At 33.7% G+C, this 22,781-nt stretch overlaps 1 protein-coding gene across 1 annotated transcript in view; it reads left to right on the forward strand.

Moving 5' to 3' along the window:
- LOC142656805 (sodium- and chloride-dependent creatine transporter 1-like) overlaps positions 1–22,781 on the forward strand; it is a 62,359-nt gene that overhangs the window by 33,270 nt on the left and 6,308 nt on the right. Inside the window, exons 8-13 of the mRNA XM_075831720.1 lie at positions 9–133; positions 642–754; positions 1,488–1,625; positions 2,384–2,486; positions 21,644–21,744; positions 22,182–22,352. Of these exons, the coding sequence (XP_075687835.1) occupies positions 9–133; positions 642–754; positions 1,488–1,625; positions 2,384–2,486; positions 21,644–21,744; positions 22,182–22,352 (751 nt within the window). The remainder of the gene's footprint in view (positions 1–8; positions 134–641; positions 755–1,487; positions 1,626–2,383; positions 2,487–21,643; positions 21,745–22,181; positions 22,353–22,781) is intronic.

A 22,781-nucleotide genomic window follows, 5' to 3' on the forward strand; every position in this document is an offset into this window, starting at 1 on the left:
CCCTGCAGGGACGCTTATATTCTGGCTGCTATAAACAGCACCACAAGCTTCTTTGCTGGTTTTGTGGTTTTCTCTGTCCTGGGGTTCATGGCATCAGAGCAGGGAGTGGACATATCAAAGGTTGCAGAGTCTGGTGAGTACAGAATAAGAACATAATCCAAGGGGCTGTCCTATCAGGACAACCTCTGTCCATACGCCCTATTAGGGCATATGATCATCAGATAGAAGGGTCCCCTGTTTGGGACCCCCTCTATAAACCAGAGAGGAGAGCTGTTGCAAAGAACGGATTTCCCTCTGGAGGACTCGGCGCGACCATGTATTACATGGTCACTCATTCATTTCAATGGGCTCATGTAATATCACATTTCCCCTGCAGTGACGAATTGTGTACGCAGCTTCTCCAGGTAATAACATCTCAATGCCTTCTGCAATAAATCTACATACATGTACATTACAAATAATTAGCTTTCCTCATACTGGTTTTACGGATTATGCTCCATTCACAATCAAAGCAAGATTGAGGATTCTGCTGTTTTCTTGCAGTGCATTGTGGGAGATGACATTTTCTACAGTTAGAGCTCCGCTATCCATTGTACATAATGATATATAACCCGATGCTTTGTCTGACTTGTTTTATTTAGGTCCCGGACTGGCCTTTATTGCATATCCAAAGGCTGTGACTTTGATGCCATTCGCTCCGATCTGGGCAGCGCTGTTCTTCTTTATGCTCCTGGTCCTTGGTCTAGACAGTCAGGTAATCCCAAGGGATTCTAGGTAATGTCTTTAAGGGATGTAGTTAAGGTAACATATAAACATAGTCTTTAAAAATCCTAAAATGTTTAATGGTTCTGGACTGGATTTCCCATCTCAAGTTAATTTTTTTTTATGGAAAAAACCAACATTAGAATTGACCCACAAAGGGGCCTTTGTTTGAAATTTTTGCTTAAAAATTAAAAAAATATATAAGCCTCTGGGGCTTAAATTGTTTATTATAAAATGGGCACTTGTCAAGCATCCTTGGCAGCCACCATTGCATTTTATGTAGACGATATCTATGTTGACCTTGTCTAGTGGGGTCAACGGCCATGAGATTGGAAATCCGGCCCCGATCCAGTTAATAGTGATATTGATTGAATATGTTTTTATTATTGGGATGCTCTGGTCGTATTTTGGCACCCAGGAGCAATGTCTTGTTTTTGTCGTGATATTTCCAAGTGCTGAGCAGGACCTGCCCTCCACTCCCAACAGGACAGCTGTCCCCTCGTCATCACCTTCCTCTTGGGCCTGAGACAGGGTTGGACACTGGCACCTTCAGGGCAGAGGCAAACAGGGCAGAGGTGGAGGTGAAAACGGGAGGAAGCCAAGTTGGCCAATGGTGTGCAGGGTATGGGCAAAGGGGTGTCAGATGACCTTCGTATGTTCAGCTTCTTCTTGGGATACATCTTGTTTGTCTTCTTACTTTCTTCTTCTGTTCTGTTTCTGAACAGTTTGTGGGGGTCGAAGGATTCGTTACCGGGATCCTGGATTTGTTTCCACAACCAATGAATGGCTTTGTGCGCAGGGAGGTCACTGCTGCACTCTGCTGCCTTATGTGTTTCATAATTGACCTCTCCATGGTGACCGAGGTAAGTAACAGATAGATGGTCAAATCTGCTCTGCAATTCAAAATGAACAAGAACCGTGCTCAGACTTCCAGGGCCTTCCATGCAGTGATAAAACTTGTGACATGCTGTATACTGATATTGGGAAGGCAATCAAAATCTAATCATTGCTTAGAGCTCCCTCTTCTGGTTTGGGTCCTCCATGGGCCACACAGACAGCCGCCCTACATGTGAGTCTTCACATAGCAGCCTACAATTACATATATTTGATAGTAATCCCAAGTCCCACCCACCTACTGAGATTGATAGTTCTGCAGAGGCTGGACCAGGATCAGAGCCCGCCCCCAAGCAACCACTTAACACTCTCTATTTCACAATTGTGAAGTTTGATACCACGCAGGTGTGTTGGCTGCATCTATGTCAGGTGGTATAAGAATACGTAAACCTACAGTAACCAATCTGCATGACCCTCTGGGCCACATATAAAGCCTTAAAAGCGATCCTTTTTAAACTAGTGGTTGGTAACGAGTTAATTGTTATAAAGGGTGAGGAGATTTGAGACGCACAGTAAGGTCTCCAGGGGAATGTGGTAGTAGATCACCAAACCCTCAGTCCAGTACAATATAGATACTAGATGGAGCTATAGGGGATGCAACGCCTGAAATCACACCTAGGTCTATCATTGGCCAGGACCTAGCTAGTCCCCCTGTGAGTCATTCATATAAGGGGTGTAATAGAAGGGTGCTACAATGCCTCAGGTAACTACTTCCTTTTTATTTTAGGGTGGGATGTATGTCTTCCAGCTTTTCGACTATTATTCTGCGAGTGGCATCACCCTGCTGTGGCAGGCTTTCTGGGAGTGTGTGGTCATCGCATGGGTTTATGGTAAGCAATTGGAGGCATCCAGAAATCCTTAGTTCACATGCCCAAAACTTATTGGGGTTTATGATATGTATCTGCCTACGTAATCAAGCACCCATCAGTAATCTGACCCGGCAAAACATCCAGACTAGGAAAGTGAAGCTCTACTGTTGATTAACCGTGCCGCTCTAATCAGCAAATTTTAAATCCAACATACTGGAAACCATCAGCAAGCTGTTGATTAATGTGGACCCATAGTTTTCACCAATCCATTACGTGCAGTTTATGTCGCGAATGGTGACGTGCAACAAATTTGTGGTAATTTTTTTTAGACTTTTCTTACTGCTGGCCAAATTTGGAAAGTGATGAGAAAAGTGGCCATGGTGTCGACGGATCCAAAATTTAGGCCAGAATTATTAGGAAAATTACATGCAAATGGCACAAATTTTGGTGCAGATCTACATCTCATAGCAGCCATAGATTACGTTTTCTGACTGTCAATAAATTTGGTGCATTAATTTCTCTAACATACAAATTTACGAGATTACCTGCTTGATGATGGTTTCTATGTAGCACAAGTCAAGATTATATAAACCAGCTCTAGATTCAGGCGCTACAGACCTTACCTACACCCGTGCCACGAAATAAAGGGCCATATGGTCTGAACTACTTACCAGCAATTGATTACTCCCTTATCACACACAGCAAACAGGATAATACTTCACAGGCTAATAACTTATTGCCAGGCAGTGCAAAATGAGAAATCATTAGACCTTTATATGAATTAAACGGCAATTTATGACCATTATCTGGTTTAGTAATAAAGAGTCAGAATCTATATGTACCAGAAAAGCTGTAATATAGCGGAGCAGAGAACATATGGAGATAATTATATCACTATATATTAACCAATAATTACTTTTAACCCAACCAATAAAAGGCATTCTATGTGTATCCTGTATTCAAGACACTATTACCAGTATTATATCGCCATCTGCAGGTGTTTTGTGGTAGAACAAGTCAAATCTTTTGTACTTTACATTTGTGGCTTTTAAATGTCTGATAATAAATAATACAAAATAAAATACGCCAAAAAATATTTTGACTACAGTTCTGCAAACAATTAGAAAAAATACAGACCACCAGACCTTCTTAAACAATAAGGGTCAGTTTACACAGTTTTTAGGCGCTGATTTTGACTCGTAAACCGCGTTGGATTCAGCACCAAAAAAACAGCCCAAACTGACACCCATTCATAATAATGGCAGGCAGAAGTGTTTTTTTTGGTGTTTTTTTTTTTTTATCCGGGCGGCTTTTGGGCATTCGTGGGGGGGAAAAAAAAAAGCGGGATTCTCTTTCTTGTAGTGGTTTCCACCTCTGACTTTCCATTGAAATCAATGGGAGGCAGAAAAAAACAGCGGCACTCGTTACTGAGCATTTTTTTTAACGGGGTCCATGCATTAGATTCAATATCTGCTGACAAAAAACTTGGGAAAAAAGTGTTGAAACAACGCTGGCAGTTCAAAATCTACCTTAAAATTGCTGAAGGGTAATACTGCCCCCTATATACAAGAATATAACTACTATAATACTGCCCCTATATACAAGAATATAACTACTATAATACTGCCCCTATATACAAGAATATAACTACTATAATACTGCCCCTATATACAAGAATATAACTACTATAATACTGCCCCTATATACAAGAATATAACTACTATAATACTGCCCTCTATATACAAGAATATAACTACTATAATACTGCTCCTATATACAAGAATATAACTACTATAATACTCTCCCTATATACAAGAATATAACTACTATAATACTGCCCCCTATATACAAGAATATAACTACTATAATACTGTCCCTATATACAAGAATATAACTACTATAATACTGCCCCCTATATACAAGTATATAACTACTATAATACTGCCCCTATATACAAGAATATAACTACTATAATACTACCCCTATATACAAGAACATAACTACTATAATACTGCTCCCTATATACAAGAATATAACTACTATAATACTGCTCCCTATATACAAGAATATAACTACTATAATACTGCTCCCTATGTACAAGAATATAACTACTATAATACTGCCCCCTATGTACAAGAATATAACTACTATAATACTGCCCCTATATACAAGAATATAACTACTATAATACTGCCCCTATATACAAGAATATAACGACTATAATACTACCCCTATATACAAGAATATAACTACTATAATACTGCTCCCTATATACAAGAATATAACTACTATAATACTGCTCCCTATATATAAGAATATAACTACTATAATACTGCTCCCTATATACAAGAATATAACTACTATAATACTGCCCCTATATACAAGAATATAACTACTATAATACTGCCCTCTATATACAAGAATATAACTAATATAATACTGCCCCCTATATACAAGAATATAACTACTATAATACTGCCCCTATATACAAGAATATAACTACTATAATACTGCCCTCTATATACAAGAATATAACTACTATAAGGGCGGGTTCACACATGGCGGAATTGCACTTAAATTCCGCTGCGGACACTCCGCAGCGTTAATCCGCAGCGGAGCCGTTTCTACATTGACTTTCACTTTAATTTCGCAGTGTTCGTTTACACGATGCGTACAATTCCGCTGCGGAGCATAGGCTGCGGAGCGGAATTTGGTGTCCGCAGCATGCTCTGTCTGTTGCGGAGCAGTGGCGGACTCATGGCGGAATTTCTCCATTGACTTCAATGGAGATTCAAAGTTCCGCAATGAAGTCCGCAGCTGTCATGCACATGTCATGTGTGCTGCGGATGCGTCTTGCTTTTTTTACTTGACATTTCTTCATTCTGGCTGGACCTATGTATTTCTAGGTCTACAGCCAGACTGAGGAAGTCAATGGGGCTCCCGTAATGACGGGAGCGTTGCTAGGAGACGTCAGTAAATAGTCACTGTCCAGGGTGCTGAAAGAGTTAAGCGATCGGCAGTAACTGTTTCTGCACCCGGGACAGTGACTACCGATCTCAATATACATGTATCTGTAAAAAAAAATGAAGTTCGTACTTACCGAGAACTCCCTGTTTCTGTCTCCAGTCCGGCCTCCCAGGATGACGTTTCAGAGTAAGTGACGGCTGCAGCCAATCACAGGCCAAGCACAGGCTGCAGCGGTCACATGGACTGGAGCGTCATCCAGGGAGGTCGGGCTGGATGCCGAAGGAGGGACGCGTCATAAAGACAACGGCCGGTAAGTATGAATTTCTTTTACTTTCACTAGGGAAAGTGCTGTCCCTTCTCTCTATCCTGCACTGATAGGGAGAAGGGAAGCACTTTTCCCGCAGTCCGCAGCAGCTAGTCCGCATCAATTTTCTGCACATTTTGTGCAGATCCGCAGCCGTAATCCGCAACCCGGATTAGGTGCGGCATTGATGCGGACAGTTGCGGAGGAATTCCGCCATGTGTGGTCATGCCCTAATACTGCTCCTATATACAAGAATATAACTACTATAATACTTCTCCCTATATACAAGAATATAACTACTATAATACTGCCCCCTATATACAAGAATATAACTACTATAATACTGTCCCTATATACAAGAATATAACTACTATAATACTACCCCTATATACAAGAATATAACTACTATAATACTGCCCTCTATATACAAGAATATAACTAATATAATACTGCCCCCTATATACAAGAATATAACTACTATAATACTGCCCCTATATACAAGAATATAACTACTATAATACTGCCCCTATATACAAGAATATAACTACTATAATACTGCCCTCTATATACAAGAATATAACTAATATAATACTGCCCCCTATATACAAGAATATAACTACTATAATACTGCCCCCTATATACAAGAATATAACTACTATAAGGGTATGTGCACGCTGCTTATTTCCTGCCGTTTTTCGGGCCTATACGGCCGAAAAAATAGAAGCAGAACGCCTCCAAACATCTGCCCATGGATTTCAATGGGAAAAACGTCGTTCTGTTCCGACAGGTCGTTATTTTAAAAACGGCCGCGAACAAGTACATGTCAATACTTGAGACGTTTTTTTCATGGACTCTATAGAAACACAGCTCCAAAAATGGCCGTAAAAAACGTGTGGTGCTGTAAATCAGGAGCGTGTTTACCCTTAAACTATATACACGTATATAACTACTATAATACTGCCCCTATATACAAGAATATAACTACTATAATACTGCCCCCTATGTACAAGAATATAACTACTGTAATACTGCTTCTTATATACAAGAATATAACTACTATAATACTGCCCCCTATATACAAGAATATAACTACTATAATACTGCTCCTATATACAAGAATATAACTACTATAATACTGCTCCTATATACAAGAATATAACTACTATACTACTGCCCCCTATATACAAGAATATATCTACTATAATACTGCTCCTATATACAAGAATATAACTGCTATAATACTGCCCCTATATACAAGAATATAACTACTATAATACTGCCCCCTACATACAATAATATCACTGCCCCCTATATACAAGAATATAAATACTATAATACTGCCCCCTATATACAAGAATATAACTTCTATAATACTGCCCCATATATACAAGAATATAACTGCTATAATACTGCCCCATATATACAAGAATATAACTGCTATAATACTGCCCCCTATATACAAGAATATAACTACTATAATACTGCTCCTATATACAAGAATATAACTTCTATAATACTGCCCCATATATACAAGAATATAACTGCTATAATACTACTCCTATATACAAGAATATAACTGCTATAATACTGCTCCTATATACAAGAATATAACTACTATATTACTGCCCCTATATACAAGAATATAACTACTATAATACTGCCCCCTATATACAAGAATATAACTACTATAATACTGCCCCTATGTACAAGAATATAACTACTATAATACTGCCCCCTATATACAAGAATATAACTACTATAATACTGCCCTCTATATACAAGAATATAACTAATATAATACTGCCCCCTATATACAAGAATATAACTACTATAATACTGCCCCTATATACAAGAATATAACTACTATAATACTGCCCTCTATATACAAGAATATAACTACTATAATACTGCTCCTATATACAAGAATATAACTACTATAATACTTCTCCCTATATACAAGAATATAACTACTATAATACTGCCCCCTATATACAAGAATATAACTACTATAATACTGTCCCTATATACAAGAATATAACTACTATAATACTACCCCTATATACAAGAATATAACTACTATAATACTGCTCCCTATATACAAGAATATAACTACTATAATACTGCTCCCTATATATAAGAATATAACTACTATAATACTGCTCCCTATATACAAGAATATAACTACTATAATACTGCTCCCTATATACAAGAATATAACTACTATAATACTGCCCCTATATACAAGAATATAACTACTATAATACTGCCCTCTATATACAAGAATATAACTAATATAATACTGCCCCCTATATACAAGAATATAACTACTATAATACTGCCCCTATATACAAGAATATAACTACTATAATACTGCCCCTATATACAAGAATATAACTACTATAATACTGCCCTCTATATACAAGAATATAACTAATATAATACTGCCCCCTATATACAAGAATATAACTACTATAATACTGCCCCCTATATACAAGAATATAACTACTATAAGGGTATGTGCACGCTGCTTATTTCCTGCCGTTTTTCGGGCCTATACGGCCGAAAAAATGGAAGCAGAACGCCTCCAAACATCTGCCCATGGATTTCAATGGGAAAAACGTCGTTCTGTTCCGACAGGTCGTTATTTTAAAAACGGCCGCGAACAAGTACATGTCAATACTTGAGACGTTTTTTTCATGGACTCTATAGAAACACAGCTCCAAAAATGGCCGTAAAAAATGTGTGGTGCTGTAAATCAGGAGCGTGTTTACCCTTAAACTATATACACGTATATAACTACTATAATACTGCCCCTATATACAAGAATATAACTACTATAATACTGCCCCTATATACAAGAATATAACTACTATAATACTGCTTCTTATATACAAGAATATAACTACTATAATACTGCCCCCTGTATACAAGAATATAACTACTATAATACTGCCCCTATATACAAGAATATAACTACTATAATACTGCCCCCTATATACAAGAATATATCTACTATAATACTGCTCCTATATACAAGAATATAACTGCTATAATACTGCCCCTATATACAAGAATATAACTACTATAATACTGCCCTCTATATACAAGAATATAACTACTATAATACTGCTCCTATATACAAGAATATAACTACTATAATACTCTCCCTATATACAAGAATATAACTACTATAATACTGCCCCCTATATACAAGAATATAACTACTATAATACTGTCCCTATATACAAGAATATAACTACTATAATACTGCCCCCTATATACAAGAATATAACTACTATAATACTGCTCCTATATACAAGAATATAACTACTATAATACTGCCCCTATATACAAGAATATAACTACTATAATACTACCCCTATATACAAGAATAGAACTACTATAATACTGCTCCCTATATACAAGAATATAACTACTATAATACTGCTCCCTATATACAAGAATATAACTACTATAATACTGCTCCCTATGTACAAGAATATAACTACTATAATACTGCCCCCTATGTACAAGAATATAACTACTATAATACTGCCCCTATATACAAGAATATAACTACTATAATACTGCCCTCTATATACAAGAATATAACTACTATAATACTGCTCCTATATACAAGAATATAACTACTATAATACTCTCCCTATATACAAGAATATAACTACTATAATACTGCCCCCTATATACAAGAATATAACTACTATAATACTGTCCCTATATACAAGAATATAACTACTATAATACTGCCCCCTATATACAAGAATATAACTACTATAATACTGCCCCTATATACAAGAATATAACTACTATAATACTACCCCTATATACAAGAATAGAACTACTATAATACTGCTCCCTATATACAAGAATATAACTACTATAATACTGCCCCTATATGCAAGAATATAACTACTATAATATTACCCCTATATACAAGAATATAACTACTATAATACTGCTCCTATATACAAGAATATAACTACTATAATACTGCCCCTATATACAAGAATATAACTACTATAATACTGCTCCCTATATACAAGAATATAACTACTATAATACTGCTCCCTATATACAAGAATATAACTACTATAATACTGCTCCCTATGTACAAGAATATAACTACTATAATACTGCCCCCTATATACAAGAATATAACTACTATAATACTGCCCTCTATATACAAGAATATAACTACTATAATACTGCTCCTATATACAAGAATATAACTACTATAATACTTCTCCCTATATACAAGAATATAACTACTATAATACTGCCCCCTATATACAAGAATATAACTACTATAATACTGTCCCTATATACAAGAATATAACTACTATAATACTGCCCCTATATACAAGAATATAACTACTATAATACTACCCCTATATACAAGAATATAACTACTATAATACTGCTCCCTATATACAAGAATATAACTAATATAATACTGCCCCCTATATACAAGAATATAACTACTATAATACTGCCCCTATATACAAGAATATAACTACTATAATACAGCTCCTATATACAGGAATATAACTACTATAATACTGCCCTCTATATACAAGAATATAACTAATATAATACTGCCCCCTATATACAAGAATATAACTACTATAATACTGCCCCTATATACAAGAATATAACTACTATAATACAGCTCCTATATACAGGAATATAACTACTATAATACTGCCCTCTATATACAAGAATATAACTAATATAATACTGCCCCCTATATACAAGAATATAACTACTATAATACTGCTCCCTATATACAAGAATATAACTACTATAAGGGTATGTGCACGCTGCTTATTTCCTGCCGTTTTTCGGGCCTATACGGCCGAAAAAATGGAAGCAGAACGCCTCCAAACATCTGCCCATGGATTTCAATGGGAAAAACGTCGTTCTGTTCCGACAGGTCGTTATTTTAAAAACGGCCGCGAACAAGTACATGTCAATACTTGAGACTTTTTTTCATGGACTCTATAGAAACACAGCTCCAAAAATGGCCGTAAAAAACGTGTGGTGCTGTAAATCAGGAGCGCGTTTACCCTTAAACTATATACACGTATATAACTACTATAATACTGCCCCTATATACAAGAATATAACTACTATAATACTGCCCCCTATGTACAAGAATATAACTACTGTAATACTGCTTCTTATATACAAGAATATAACTACTATAATACTGCCCCCTATGTACAAGAATATAACTACTATAATACTGCCCCTATATACAAGAATATAACTACTATAATACTGCCCTCTATATACAAGAATATAACTACTATAATACTGCTCCTATATACAAGAATATAACTACTATAATACTGCCCCCTATATACAAGAATATAACTACTATAATACTGTCCCTATATACAAGAATATAACTACTATAATACTGCCCCCTATATACAAGAATATAACTACTATAATACTGCCCCTATATACAAGAATATAACTACTATAATACTACCCCTATATACAAGAATAGAACTACTATAATACTGCTCCCTATATACAAGAATATAACTACTATAATACTGCCCCTATATGCAAGAATATAACTACTATAATACTACCCCTATATACAAGAATATAACTACTATAATACTGTCCCTATATACAAGAATATAACTACTATAATACTGCCCCCTATATACAAGAATATAACTACTATAATACTGCCCCTATATACAAGAATATAACTACTATAATACTACCCCTATATACAAGAATATAACTACTATAATACTGCTCCCTATATACAAGAATATAACTACTATAATACTGCCCCTATATGCAAGAATATAACTACTATAATACTACCCCTATATACAAGAATATAACTACTATAATACTGCTCCTATATACAAGAATATAACTACTATAATACTGCCCCTATATACAAGAATATAACTACTATAATACTGCTCCCTATATACAAGAATATAACTACTATAATACTGCTCCCTATATACAAGAATATAACTACTATAATACTGCTCCCTATGTACAAGAATATAACTACTATAATACTGCCCCCTATGTACAAGAATATAACTACTATATTACTGCCCCTATATACAAGAATATAACTACTATAATACTGCCCTCTATATACAAGAATATAACTACTATAATACTGCTCCTATATACAAGAATATAACTACTATAATACTTCTCCCTATATACAAGAATATAACTACTATAATACTGCCCCCTATATACAAGAATATAACTACTATAATACTGTCCCTATATACAAGAATATAACTACTATAATACTGCCCCTATATACAAGAATATAACTACTATAATACTACCCCTATATACAAGAATATAACTACTATAATACTGCTCCCTATATACAAGAATATAACTAATATAATACTGCTCCCTATATACAAGAATATAACTACTATAATACTGCCCCTATATGCAAGAATATAACTACTATAATACTACCCCTATATACAAGAATATAACTACTATAATACTGCTCCTATATACAAGAATATAACTACTATAATACTGCCCCTATATACAAGAATATAACTACTATAATACTACCCCTATATACAAGAATAGAGCTACTATAATACTGCTCCCTATATACAAGAATATAACTACTATAATACTGCTCCCTATATACAAGAATATAACTACTATAATACTGCTCCCTATGTACAAGAATATAACTACTATAATACTGCCCCCTATGTACAAGAATATAACTACTATAATACTGCCCCTATATACAAGAATATAACTACTATAATACTGCCCTCTATATACAAGAATATAACTACTATAATACTGCTCCTATATACAAGAATATAACTACTATAATACTCTCCCTATATACAAGAATATAACTACTATAATACTGCCCCCTATATACAAGAATATAACTACTATAATACTGTCCCTATATACAAGAATATAACTACTATAATACTGCCCCCTATATACAAGAATATAACTACTATAATACTGCCCCTATATACAAGAATATAACTACTATAATACTACCCCTATATACAAGAATAGAACTACTATAATACTGCTCCCTATATACAAGAATATAACTACTATAATACTACCCCTATATACAAGAATAGAACTACTATAATACTGCCCCTATATGCAAGAATATAACTACTATAATACTGCCCCTATATACAAGAATATAACTACTATAATACTGCTCCTATATACAAGAATATAACTACTATAATACTGCCCCTATATACAAGAATATAACTACTATAATACTGCTCCCTATATACAAGAATATAACTACTATAATACTGCTCCCTATATACAAGAATATAACTACTATAATACTGCTCCCTATATACAAGAATATAACTACTATAATACTGCTCCCTATGTACAAGAATATAACTACTATAATACTGCCCCCTATGTACAAGAATATAACTACTATAATACTGCCCCTATATACAAGAATATAACTACTATAATACTGCCCCTATATACAAGAATATAACTACTATAATACTGCCCTCTATATACAAGAATATAACTAATATAATACTGCCCCCTATATACAAGAATATAACTACTATATTACTGCCCCTATATACAAGAATATAACTACTATAATACTGCCCTCTATATACAAGAATATAACTACTATAATACTGCTCCTATATACAAGAATATAACTACTATAATACTTCTCCCTATATACAAGAATATAACTACTATAATACTGCCCCCTATATACAAGAATATAACTACTATAATACTGTCCCTATATACAAGAATATAACTACTATAATACTGCCCCTATATACAAGAATATAACTACTATAATACTACCCCTATATACAAGAATATAACTACTATAATACTGCTCCCTATATACAAGAATATAACTAATATAATACTGCCCCCTATATACAAGAATATAACTACTATAATACTGCCCCTATATACAAGAATATAACTACTATAATACAGCTCCTATATACAGGAATATAACTACTATAATACTGCCCTCTATATACAAGAATATAACTAATATAATACTGCCCCCTATATACAAGAATATAACTACTATATTACTGCCCCTATATACAAGAATATAACTACTATAATACTGCCCTCTATATACAAGAATATAACTACTATAATACTTCTCCCTATATACAAGAATATAACTACTATAATACTGCCCCCTATATACAAGAATATAACTACTATAATACTGTCCCTATATACAAGAATATAACTACTATAATACTGCCCCTATATACAAGAATATAACTACTATAATACTACCCCTATATACAAGAATATAACTACTATAATACTGCTCCCTATATACAAGAATATAACTAATATATTCTACTGCCCCTATATACAAGAATATAACTACTATAATACAGCTCCTATATACAGGAATATAACTACTATAATACTGCCCCTATATACAAGAATATAACTACTATAATACAGCTCTTATATACAGGAATATAACTACTATAATACTGCCCTCTATATACAAGAATATAACTAATATAATACTGCCCCCTATATACAAGAATATAACTACTATAAGGGTATGTGCACGCTGCTTATTTCCTGCCGTTTTTCGGGCCTATACGGCCGAAAAAATGGAAGCAGAACGCCTCCAAACATCTGCCCATGGATTTCAATGGGAAAAACGTCGTTCTGTTCCGACAGGTCGTTATTTTAAAAACGGCCGCGAACAAGTACATGTCAATACTTGAGACGTTTTTTTCATGGACTCTATAGAAACACAGCTCCAAAAATGGCCGTAAAAAACGTGTGGTGCTGTAAATCAGGAGCGTGTTTACCCTTAAACTATATACACGTATATAACTACTATAATACTGCCCCTATATACAAGAATATAACTACTATAATACTGCCCCCTATGTACAAGAATATAACTACTGTAATACTGCTTCTTATATACAAGAATATAACTACTATAATACTGCCCCCTATATACAAGAATATAACTACTATAATACTGCTCCTATATACAAGAATATAACTACTATAATACTGCTCCTATATACAAGAATATAACTACTATACTACTGCCCCCTATATACAAGAATATATCTACTATAATACTGCTCCTATATACAAGAATATAACTGCTATAATACTGCCCCTATATACAAGAATATAACTACTATAATACTGCCCCCTACATACAATAATATCACTGCCCCTATATACAAGAATATAAATACTATAATACTGCCCCCTATATACAAGAATATAAATACTATAATACTGCCCCTATATACAAGAATATAACTTCTATAATACTGCCCCATATATACAAGAATATAACTGCTATAATACTGCCCCATATATACAAGAATATAACTACTATAATACTGCCCCCTATATACAAGAATATAACTACTATAATACTGCCCCCTATATACAAGAATATAACTACTATAATACTGCCCTCTATATACAAGAATATAACTAATATAATACTGCCCCCTATATACAAGAATATAACTACTATAATACTGCCCCTATATACAAGAATATAACTACTATAATACTGCCCTCTATATACAAGAATATAACTACTATAATACTGCTCCTATATACAAGAATATAACTACTATAATACTTCTCCCTATATACAAGAATATAACTACTATAATACTGCCCCCTATATACAAGAATATAACTACTATAATACTGTCCCTATATACAAGAATATAACTACTATAATACTACCCCTATATACAAGAATATAACTACTATAATACTGCTCCCTATATACAAGAATATAACTACTATAATACTGCTCCCTATATATAAGAATATAACTACTATAATACTGCTCCCTATATACAAGAATATAACTACTATAATACTGCTCCCTATATACAAGAATATAACTACTATAATACTGCCCCTATATACAAGAATATAACTACTATAATACTGCCCTCTATATACAAGAATATAACTAATATAATACTGCCCCCTATATACAAGAATATAACTACTATAATACTGCCCCTATATACAAGAATATAACTACTATAATACTGCCCCTATATACAAGAATATAACTACTATAATACTGCCCTCTATATACAAGAATATAACTAATATAATACTGCCCCCTATATACAAGAATATAACTACTATAATACTGCCCCCTATATACAAGAATATAACTACTATAAGGGTATGTGCACGCTGCTTATTTCCTGCCGTTTTTCGGGCCTATACGGCCGAAAAAATGGAAGCAGAACGCCTCCAAACATCTGCCCATGGATTTCAATGGGAAAAACGTCGTTCTGTTCCGACAGGTCGTTATTTTAAAAACGGCCGCGAACAAGTACATGTCAATACTTGAGACGTTTTTTTCATGGACTTTATAGAAACACAGCTCCAAAAATGGCCGTAAAAAACGTGTGGTGCTGTAAATCAGGAGCGTGTTTACCCTTAAACTATATACACGTATATAACTACTATAATACTGCCCCTATATACAAGAATATAACTACTATAATACTGCCCCTATATACAAGAATATAACTACTATAATACTGCTTCTTATATACAAGAATATAACTACTATAATACTGCCCCCTGTATACAAGAATATAACTACTATAATACTGCCCCTATATACAAGAATATAACTACTATAATACTGCCCCCTATATACAAGAATATATCTACTATAATACTGCTCCTATATACAAGAATATAACTGCTATAATACTGCCCCTATATACAAGAATATAACTACTATAATACTGCCCTCTATATACAAGAATATAACTACTATAATACTGCTCCTATATACAAGAATATAACTACTATAATACTCTCCCTATATACAAGAATATAACTACTATAATACTGCCCCCTATATACAAGAATATAACTACTATAATACTGTCCCTATATACAAGAATATAACTACTATAATACTGCCCCTATATACAAGAATATAACTACTATAATACTACCCCTATATACAAGAATATAACTACTATAATACTGCTCCCTATATACAAGAATATAACTACTATAATACTGCTCCTATATACAAGAATATAACTATTATAATACTACCCCTATATACAAGAATAGAACTACTATAATACTGCTCCCTATATACAAGAATATAACTACTATAATACTACCCCTATATACAAGAATAGAACTACTATAATACTGCTCCCTATATACAAGAATATAACTACTATAATACTGCCCCTATATGCAAGAATATAACTACTATAATACTACCCCTATATACAAGAATATAACTACTATAATACTGCTCCTATATACAAGAATATAACTACTATAATACTGCCCCTATATACAAGAATATAACTACTATAATACTACCCCTATATACAAGAATAGAACTACTATAATACTGCTCCCTATATACAAGAATATAACTACTATAATACTGCTCCCTATATACAAGAATATAACTACTATAATACTGCTCCCTATGTACAAGAATATAACTACTATAATACTGTCCCCTATGCACAAGAATATAACTACTATAATACTGCCCCTATATACAAGAATATAACTACTATAATACTGCCCTCTATATACAAGAATATAACTACTATAATACTGCTCCTATATACAAGAATATAACTACTATAATACTCTCCCTATATACAAGAATATAACTACTATAATACTGCCCCCTATATACAAGAATATAACTACTATAATACTGTCCCTATATACAAGAATATAACTACTATAATACTGCCCCCTATATACAAGAATATAACTACTATAATACTGCCCCTATATACAAGAATATAACTACTATAATACTACCCCTATATACAAGAATAGAACTACTATAATACTGCTCCCTATATACAAGAATATAACTACTATAATACTGCCCCTATATGCAAGAATATAACTACTATAATACTACCCCTATATACAAGAATATAACTACTATAATACTGCTCCTATATACAAGAATATAACTACTATAATACTGCCCCTATATACAAGAATATAACTACTATAATACTGCTCCCTATATACAAGAATATAACTACTATAATACTGCTCCCTATATACAAGAATATAACTACTATAATACTGCTCCCTATGTACAAGAATATAACTACTATAATACTGCCCCCTATGTACAAGAATATAACTACTATATTACTGCCCCTATATACAAGAATATAACTACTATAATACTGCCCTCTATATACAAGAATATAACTACTATAATACTGCTCCTATATACAAGAATATAACTACTATAATACTTCTCCCTATATACAAGAATATAACTACTATAATACTGCCCCCTATATACAAGAATATAACTACTATAATACTGTCCCTATATACAAGAATATAACTACTATAATACTGCCCCTATATACAAGAATATAACTACTATAATACTACCCCTATATACAAGAATATAACTACTATAATACTGCTCCCTATATACAAGAATATAACTAATATAATACTGCCCCCTATATACAAGAATATAACTACTATAATACTGCCCCTATATACAAGAATATAACTACTATAATACAGCTCCTATATACAGGAATATAACTACTATAATACTGCCCTCTATATACAAGAATATAACTAATATAATACTGCCCCCTATATACAAGAATATAACTACTATAATACTGCCCCTATATACAAGAATATAACTACTATAATACAGCTCCTATATACAGGAATATAACTACTATAATACTGCCCTCTATATACAAGAATATAACTAATATAATACTGCCCCCTATATACAAGAATATAACTACTATAATACTGCTCCCTATATACAAGAATATAACTACTATAAGGGTATGTGCACGCTGCTTATTTCCTGCCGTTTTTCGGGCCTATACGGCCGAAAAAATGGAAGCAGAACGCCTCCAAACATCTGCCCATGGATTTCAATGGGAAAAACGTCGTTCTGTTCCGACAGGTCGTTATTTTAAAAACGGCCGCGAACAAGTACATGTCAATACTTGAGACGTTTTTTTCATGGACTCTATAGAAACACAGCTCCAAAAATGGCCGTAAAAAACGTGTGGTGCTGTAAATCAGGAGCGTGTTTACCCTTAAACTATATACACGTATATAACTACTATAATACTGCCCCTATATACAAGAATATAACTACTATAATACTGCCCCCTATGTACAAGAATATAACTACTGTAATACTGCTTCTTATATACAAGAATATAACTACTATAATACTGCCCCCTATGTACAAGAATATAACTACTATAATACTGCCCCTATATACAAGAATATAACTACTATAATACTGCCCTCTATATACAAGAATATAACTACTATAATACTGCTCCTATATACAAGAATATAACTACTATAATACTCTCCCTATATACAAGAATATAACTACTATAATACTGCCCCCTATATACAAGAATATAACTACTATAATACTGCCCCCTATATACAAGAATATAACTACTATAATACTGCCCCCTATATACAAGAATATAACTACTATAATACTGCCCCTATATACAAGAATATAACTACTATAATACTACCCCTATATACAAGAATAGAACTACTATAATACTGCTCCCTATATACAAGAATATAACTACTATAATACTGCCCCTATATGCAAGAATATAACTACTATAATACTACCCCTATATACAAGAATATAACTACTATAATACTGCTCCTATATACAAGAATATAACTACTATAATACTGCCCCTATATACAAGAATATAACTACTATAATACTGCTCCCTATATACAAGAATATAACTACTATAATACTGCTCCCTATATACAAGAATATAACTACTATAATACTGCTCCCTATGTACAAGAATATAACTACTATAATACTGCCCCCTATGTACAAGAATATAACTACTATATTACTGCCCCTATATACAAGAATATAACTACTATAATACTGCCCTCTATATACAAGAATATAACTACTATAATACTGCTCCTATATACAAGAATATAACTACTATAATACTTCTCCCTATATACAAGAATATAACTACTATAATACTGCCCCCTATATACAAGAATATAACTACTATAATACTGTCCCTATATACAAGAATATAACTACTATAATACTGCCCCTATATACAAGAATATAACTACTATAATACTACCCCTATATACAAGAATATAACTACTATAATACTGCTCCCTATATACAAGAATATAACTAATATAATACTGCCCCCTATATACAAGAATATAACTACTATAATACTGCCCCTATATACAAGAATATAACTACTATAATACAGCTCCTATATACAGGAATATAACTACTATAATACTGCCCTCTATATACAAGAATATAACTAATATAATACTGCCCCCTATATACAAGAATATAACTACTATAATACTGCCCCTATATACAAGAATATAACTACTATAATACAGCTCCTATATACAGGAATATAACTACTATAATACTGCCCTCTATATACAAGAATATAACTAATATAATACTGCCCCCTATATACAAGAATATAACTACTATAATACTGCTCCCTATATACAAGAATATAACTACTATAAGGGTATGTGCACGCTGCTTATTGCCTGCCGTTTTTCGGGCCTATACGGCCGAAAAAATGGAAGCAGAACGCCTCCAAACATCTGCCCATGGATTTCAATGGGAAAAATGTCGTTCTGTTCCGACAGGTCGTTATTTTAAAAACGGCCGCGAACAAGTACATGTCAATACTTGAGACGTTTTTTTCATGGACTCTATAGAAACACAGCTCCAAAAATGGCCGTAAAAAACGTGTGGTGCTGTAAATCAGGAGCGTGTTTACCCTTAAACTATATACACGTATATAACTACTATAATACTGCCCCTATATACAAGAATATAACTACTATAATACTGCCCCCTATGTACAAGAATATAACTACTGTAATACTGCTTCTTATATACAAGAATATAACTACTATAATACTGCCCCCTATATACAAGAATATAACTACTATAATACTGCTCCTATATACAAGAATATAACTACTATAATACTGACCCCTATATACAAGAATATAACTACTATAATACTGCTCCTATATACAAGAATATAACTACTATACTACTGCCCCCTATATACAAGAATATATCTACTATAATACTGCTCCTATATACAAGAATATAAATACTATAATACTGCCCCCTATATACAAGAATATAAATACTATAATACTGCCCCCTATATACAAGAATATAAATACTATAATACTGCCCCTATATATACAAGAATATAACTTCTATAATACTGCCCCCTATATACAAGAATATAACTACTATAATACTGCTCCTATATACAAGAATATAACTTCTATAATACTGCCCCATATATACAAGAATATAACTGCTATAATACTACTCCTATATACAAGAATATAACTGCTATAATACTGCTCCTATATACAAGAATATAACAACTATAATACTGCCCCTATATACAAGAATATAACTACTATAATACTGCCCCCTATATACAAGAATATAACTACTATAATACTGCCCCTATGTACAAGAATATAACTACTATAATACTGCCCCCTATATACAAGAATATAACTACTATAATACTGCCCCCTATGTACAAAAATAAATATATAATCTGTCAGTTTCTGAGCCAAGTACCCTTAATGGAAAAACATTTACAATAAAAGTACCCCCAGGGCTATGACCGCACATTGATAATCTGTGACAGTCCTTATTCTATTGGACAGTATATTGAATGTGGATTATGTTTCTCAGGTGCGGATAGATTTATGGATGACGTTGCTCGGATGATTGGTTACCGGCCTCTCCCTTACATGAAGTGGTGCTGGTCTGTGATTACTCCTCTTGTCTGTGTGGTGAGTCTCACAGGGACGATTTGATTTGCAGCACCTAGTTGCCAAGTAACCCTCCTTGTATTATGACGCAGTTCTAAGATATTGCGGTTGACGTTTTTTAATAATAAATTATATCAAGCTCTTAATGGGGAAACCTATGTGGTGAGGAGATTTATAGGACTATAAGTGATGTACAGATGGTACACAGTGCCACCTAGTGGATGATGACAAGTACTACAGATTGTACATCAACTCCCTTAGATTCTTTGGTTTTCTTTCCTGGGGATCAAGTAGAAGAATTATTTGGGAAGCAAATTGTCATAATGCAATGTTTAGAGATTTCTCGAATCATAAATGTCTAAGCGTCTCAGTTCCCATTACTTCTGTGAGGGATAGAATAGTTCTTATGCCAGTCCATTCTACATGATGAGCTAATTCCTTTTTGACTGATATTTTAGGGTATTTTCGTGTTCCATGTGGTTAACTACAAGCCTTTGACTTACAACAAAACCTATGTCTATCCCTGGTGGGGTGAAGCGATCGGTTGGGGTCTGGCCCTGGCTTCCATGCTCTGTATCCCACTGACTGTTGTATGCAAGCTGCTAAGAGCCAAAGGGTCTCTGAAGGAGGTAAGTCTCACTTTAACCATCAAGTTAGAATTCCTTAATCATCGCTAAGGGACTTGTTAAAGGGAATGTCTCATCTATTAGGACATATGGATGTCATAGAGGGGGAATTCTACTAGGGAACCTTCAGTGTAAAAGCCGCAGCTCTGGTGGACCTGGTCTGTTTATGTATTAGATTAATGACCATTAAGTTTAATAGCCTCATGTTATACCATACTTCCCCAGTAGTGGTCGCTGCAGGGGACATGAGTAGCTGGTGCACCGTGGTGGGTCTTCTGTTGAAGTGGATATCTGTGATGAGACATTCTTTAAGATTTGGATAAAGAGCGTAGCGCAGAATATGTCTTTCAGGAGTCTAGAAAAACTGGGTGGCAACCCGTGGGGGAGCTGTAATGTCGGCCATGTTGGTTGGCACCCGGCTTTCCAAGAAAT

The sequence above is a fragment of the Rhinoderma darwinii genome, chromosome 7, assembly GCF_050947455.1.
Source record: "Rhinoderma darwinii isolate aRhiDar2 chromosome 7, aRhiDar2.hap1, whole genome shotgun sequence".
In the NCBI taxonomy this organism is placed as follows: Eukaryota; Metazoa; Chordata; class Amphibia; order Anura; family Rhinodermatidae; genus Rhinoderma; species Rhinoderma darwinii.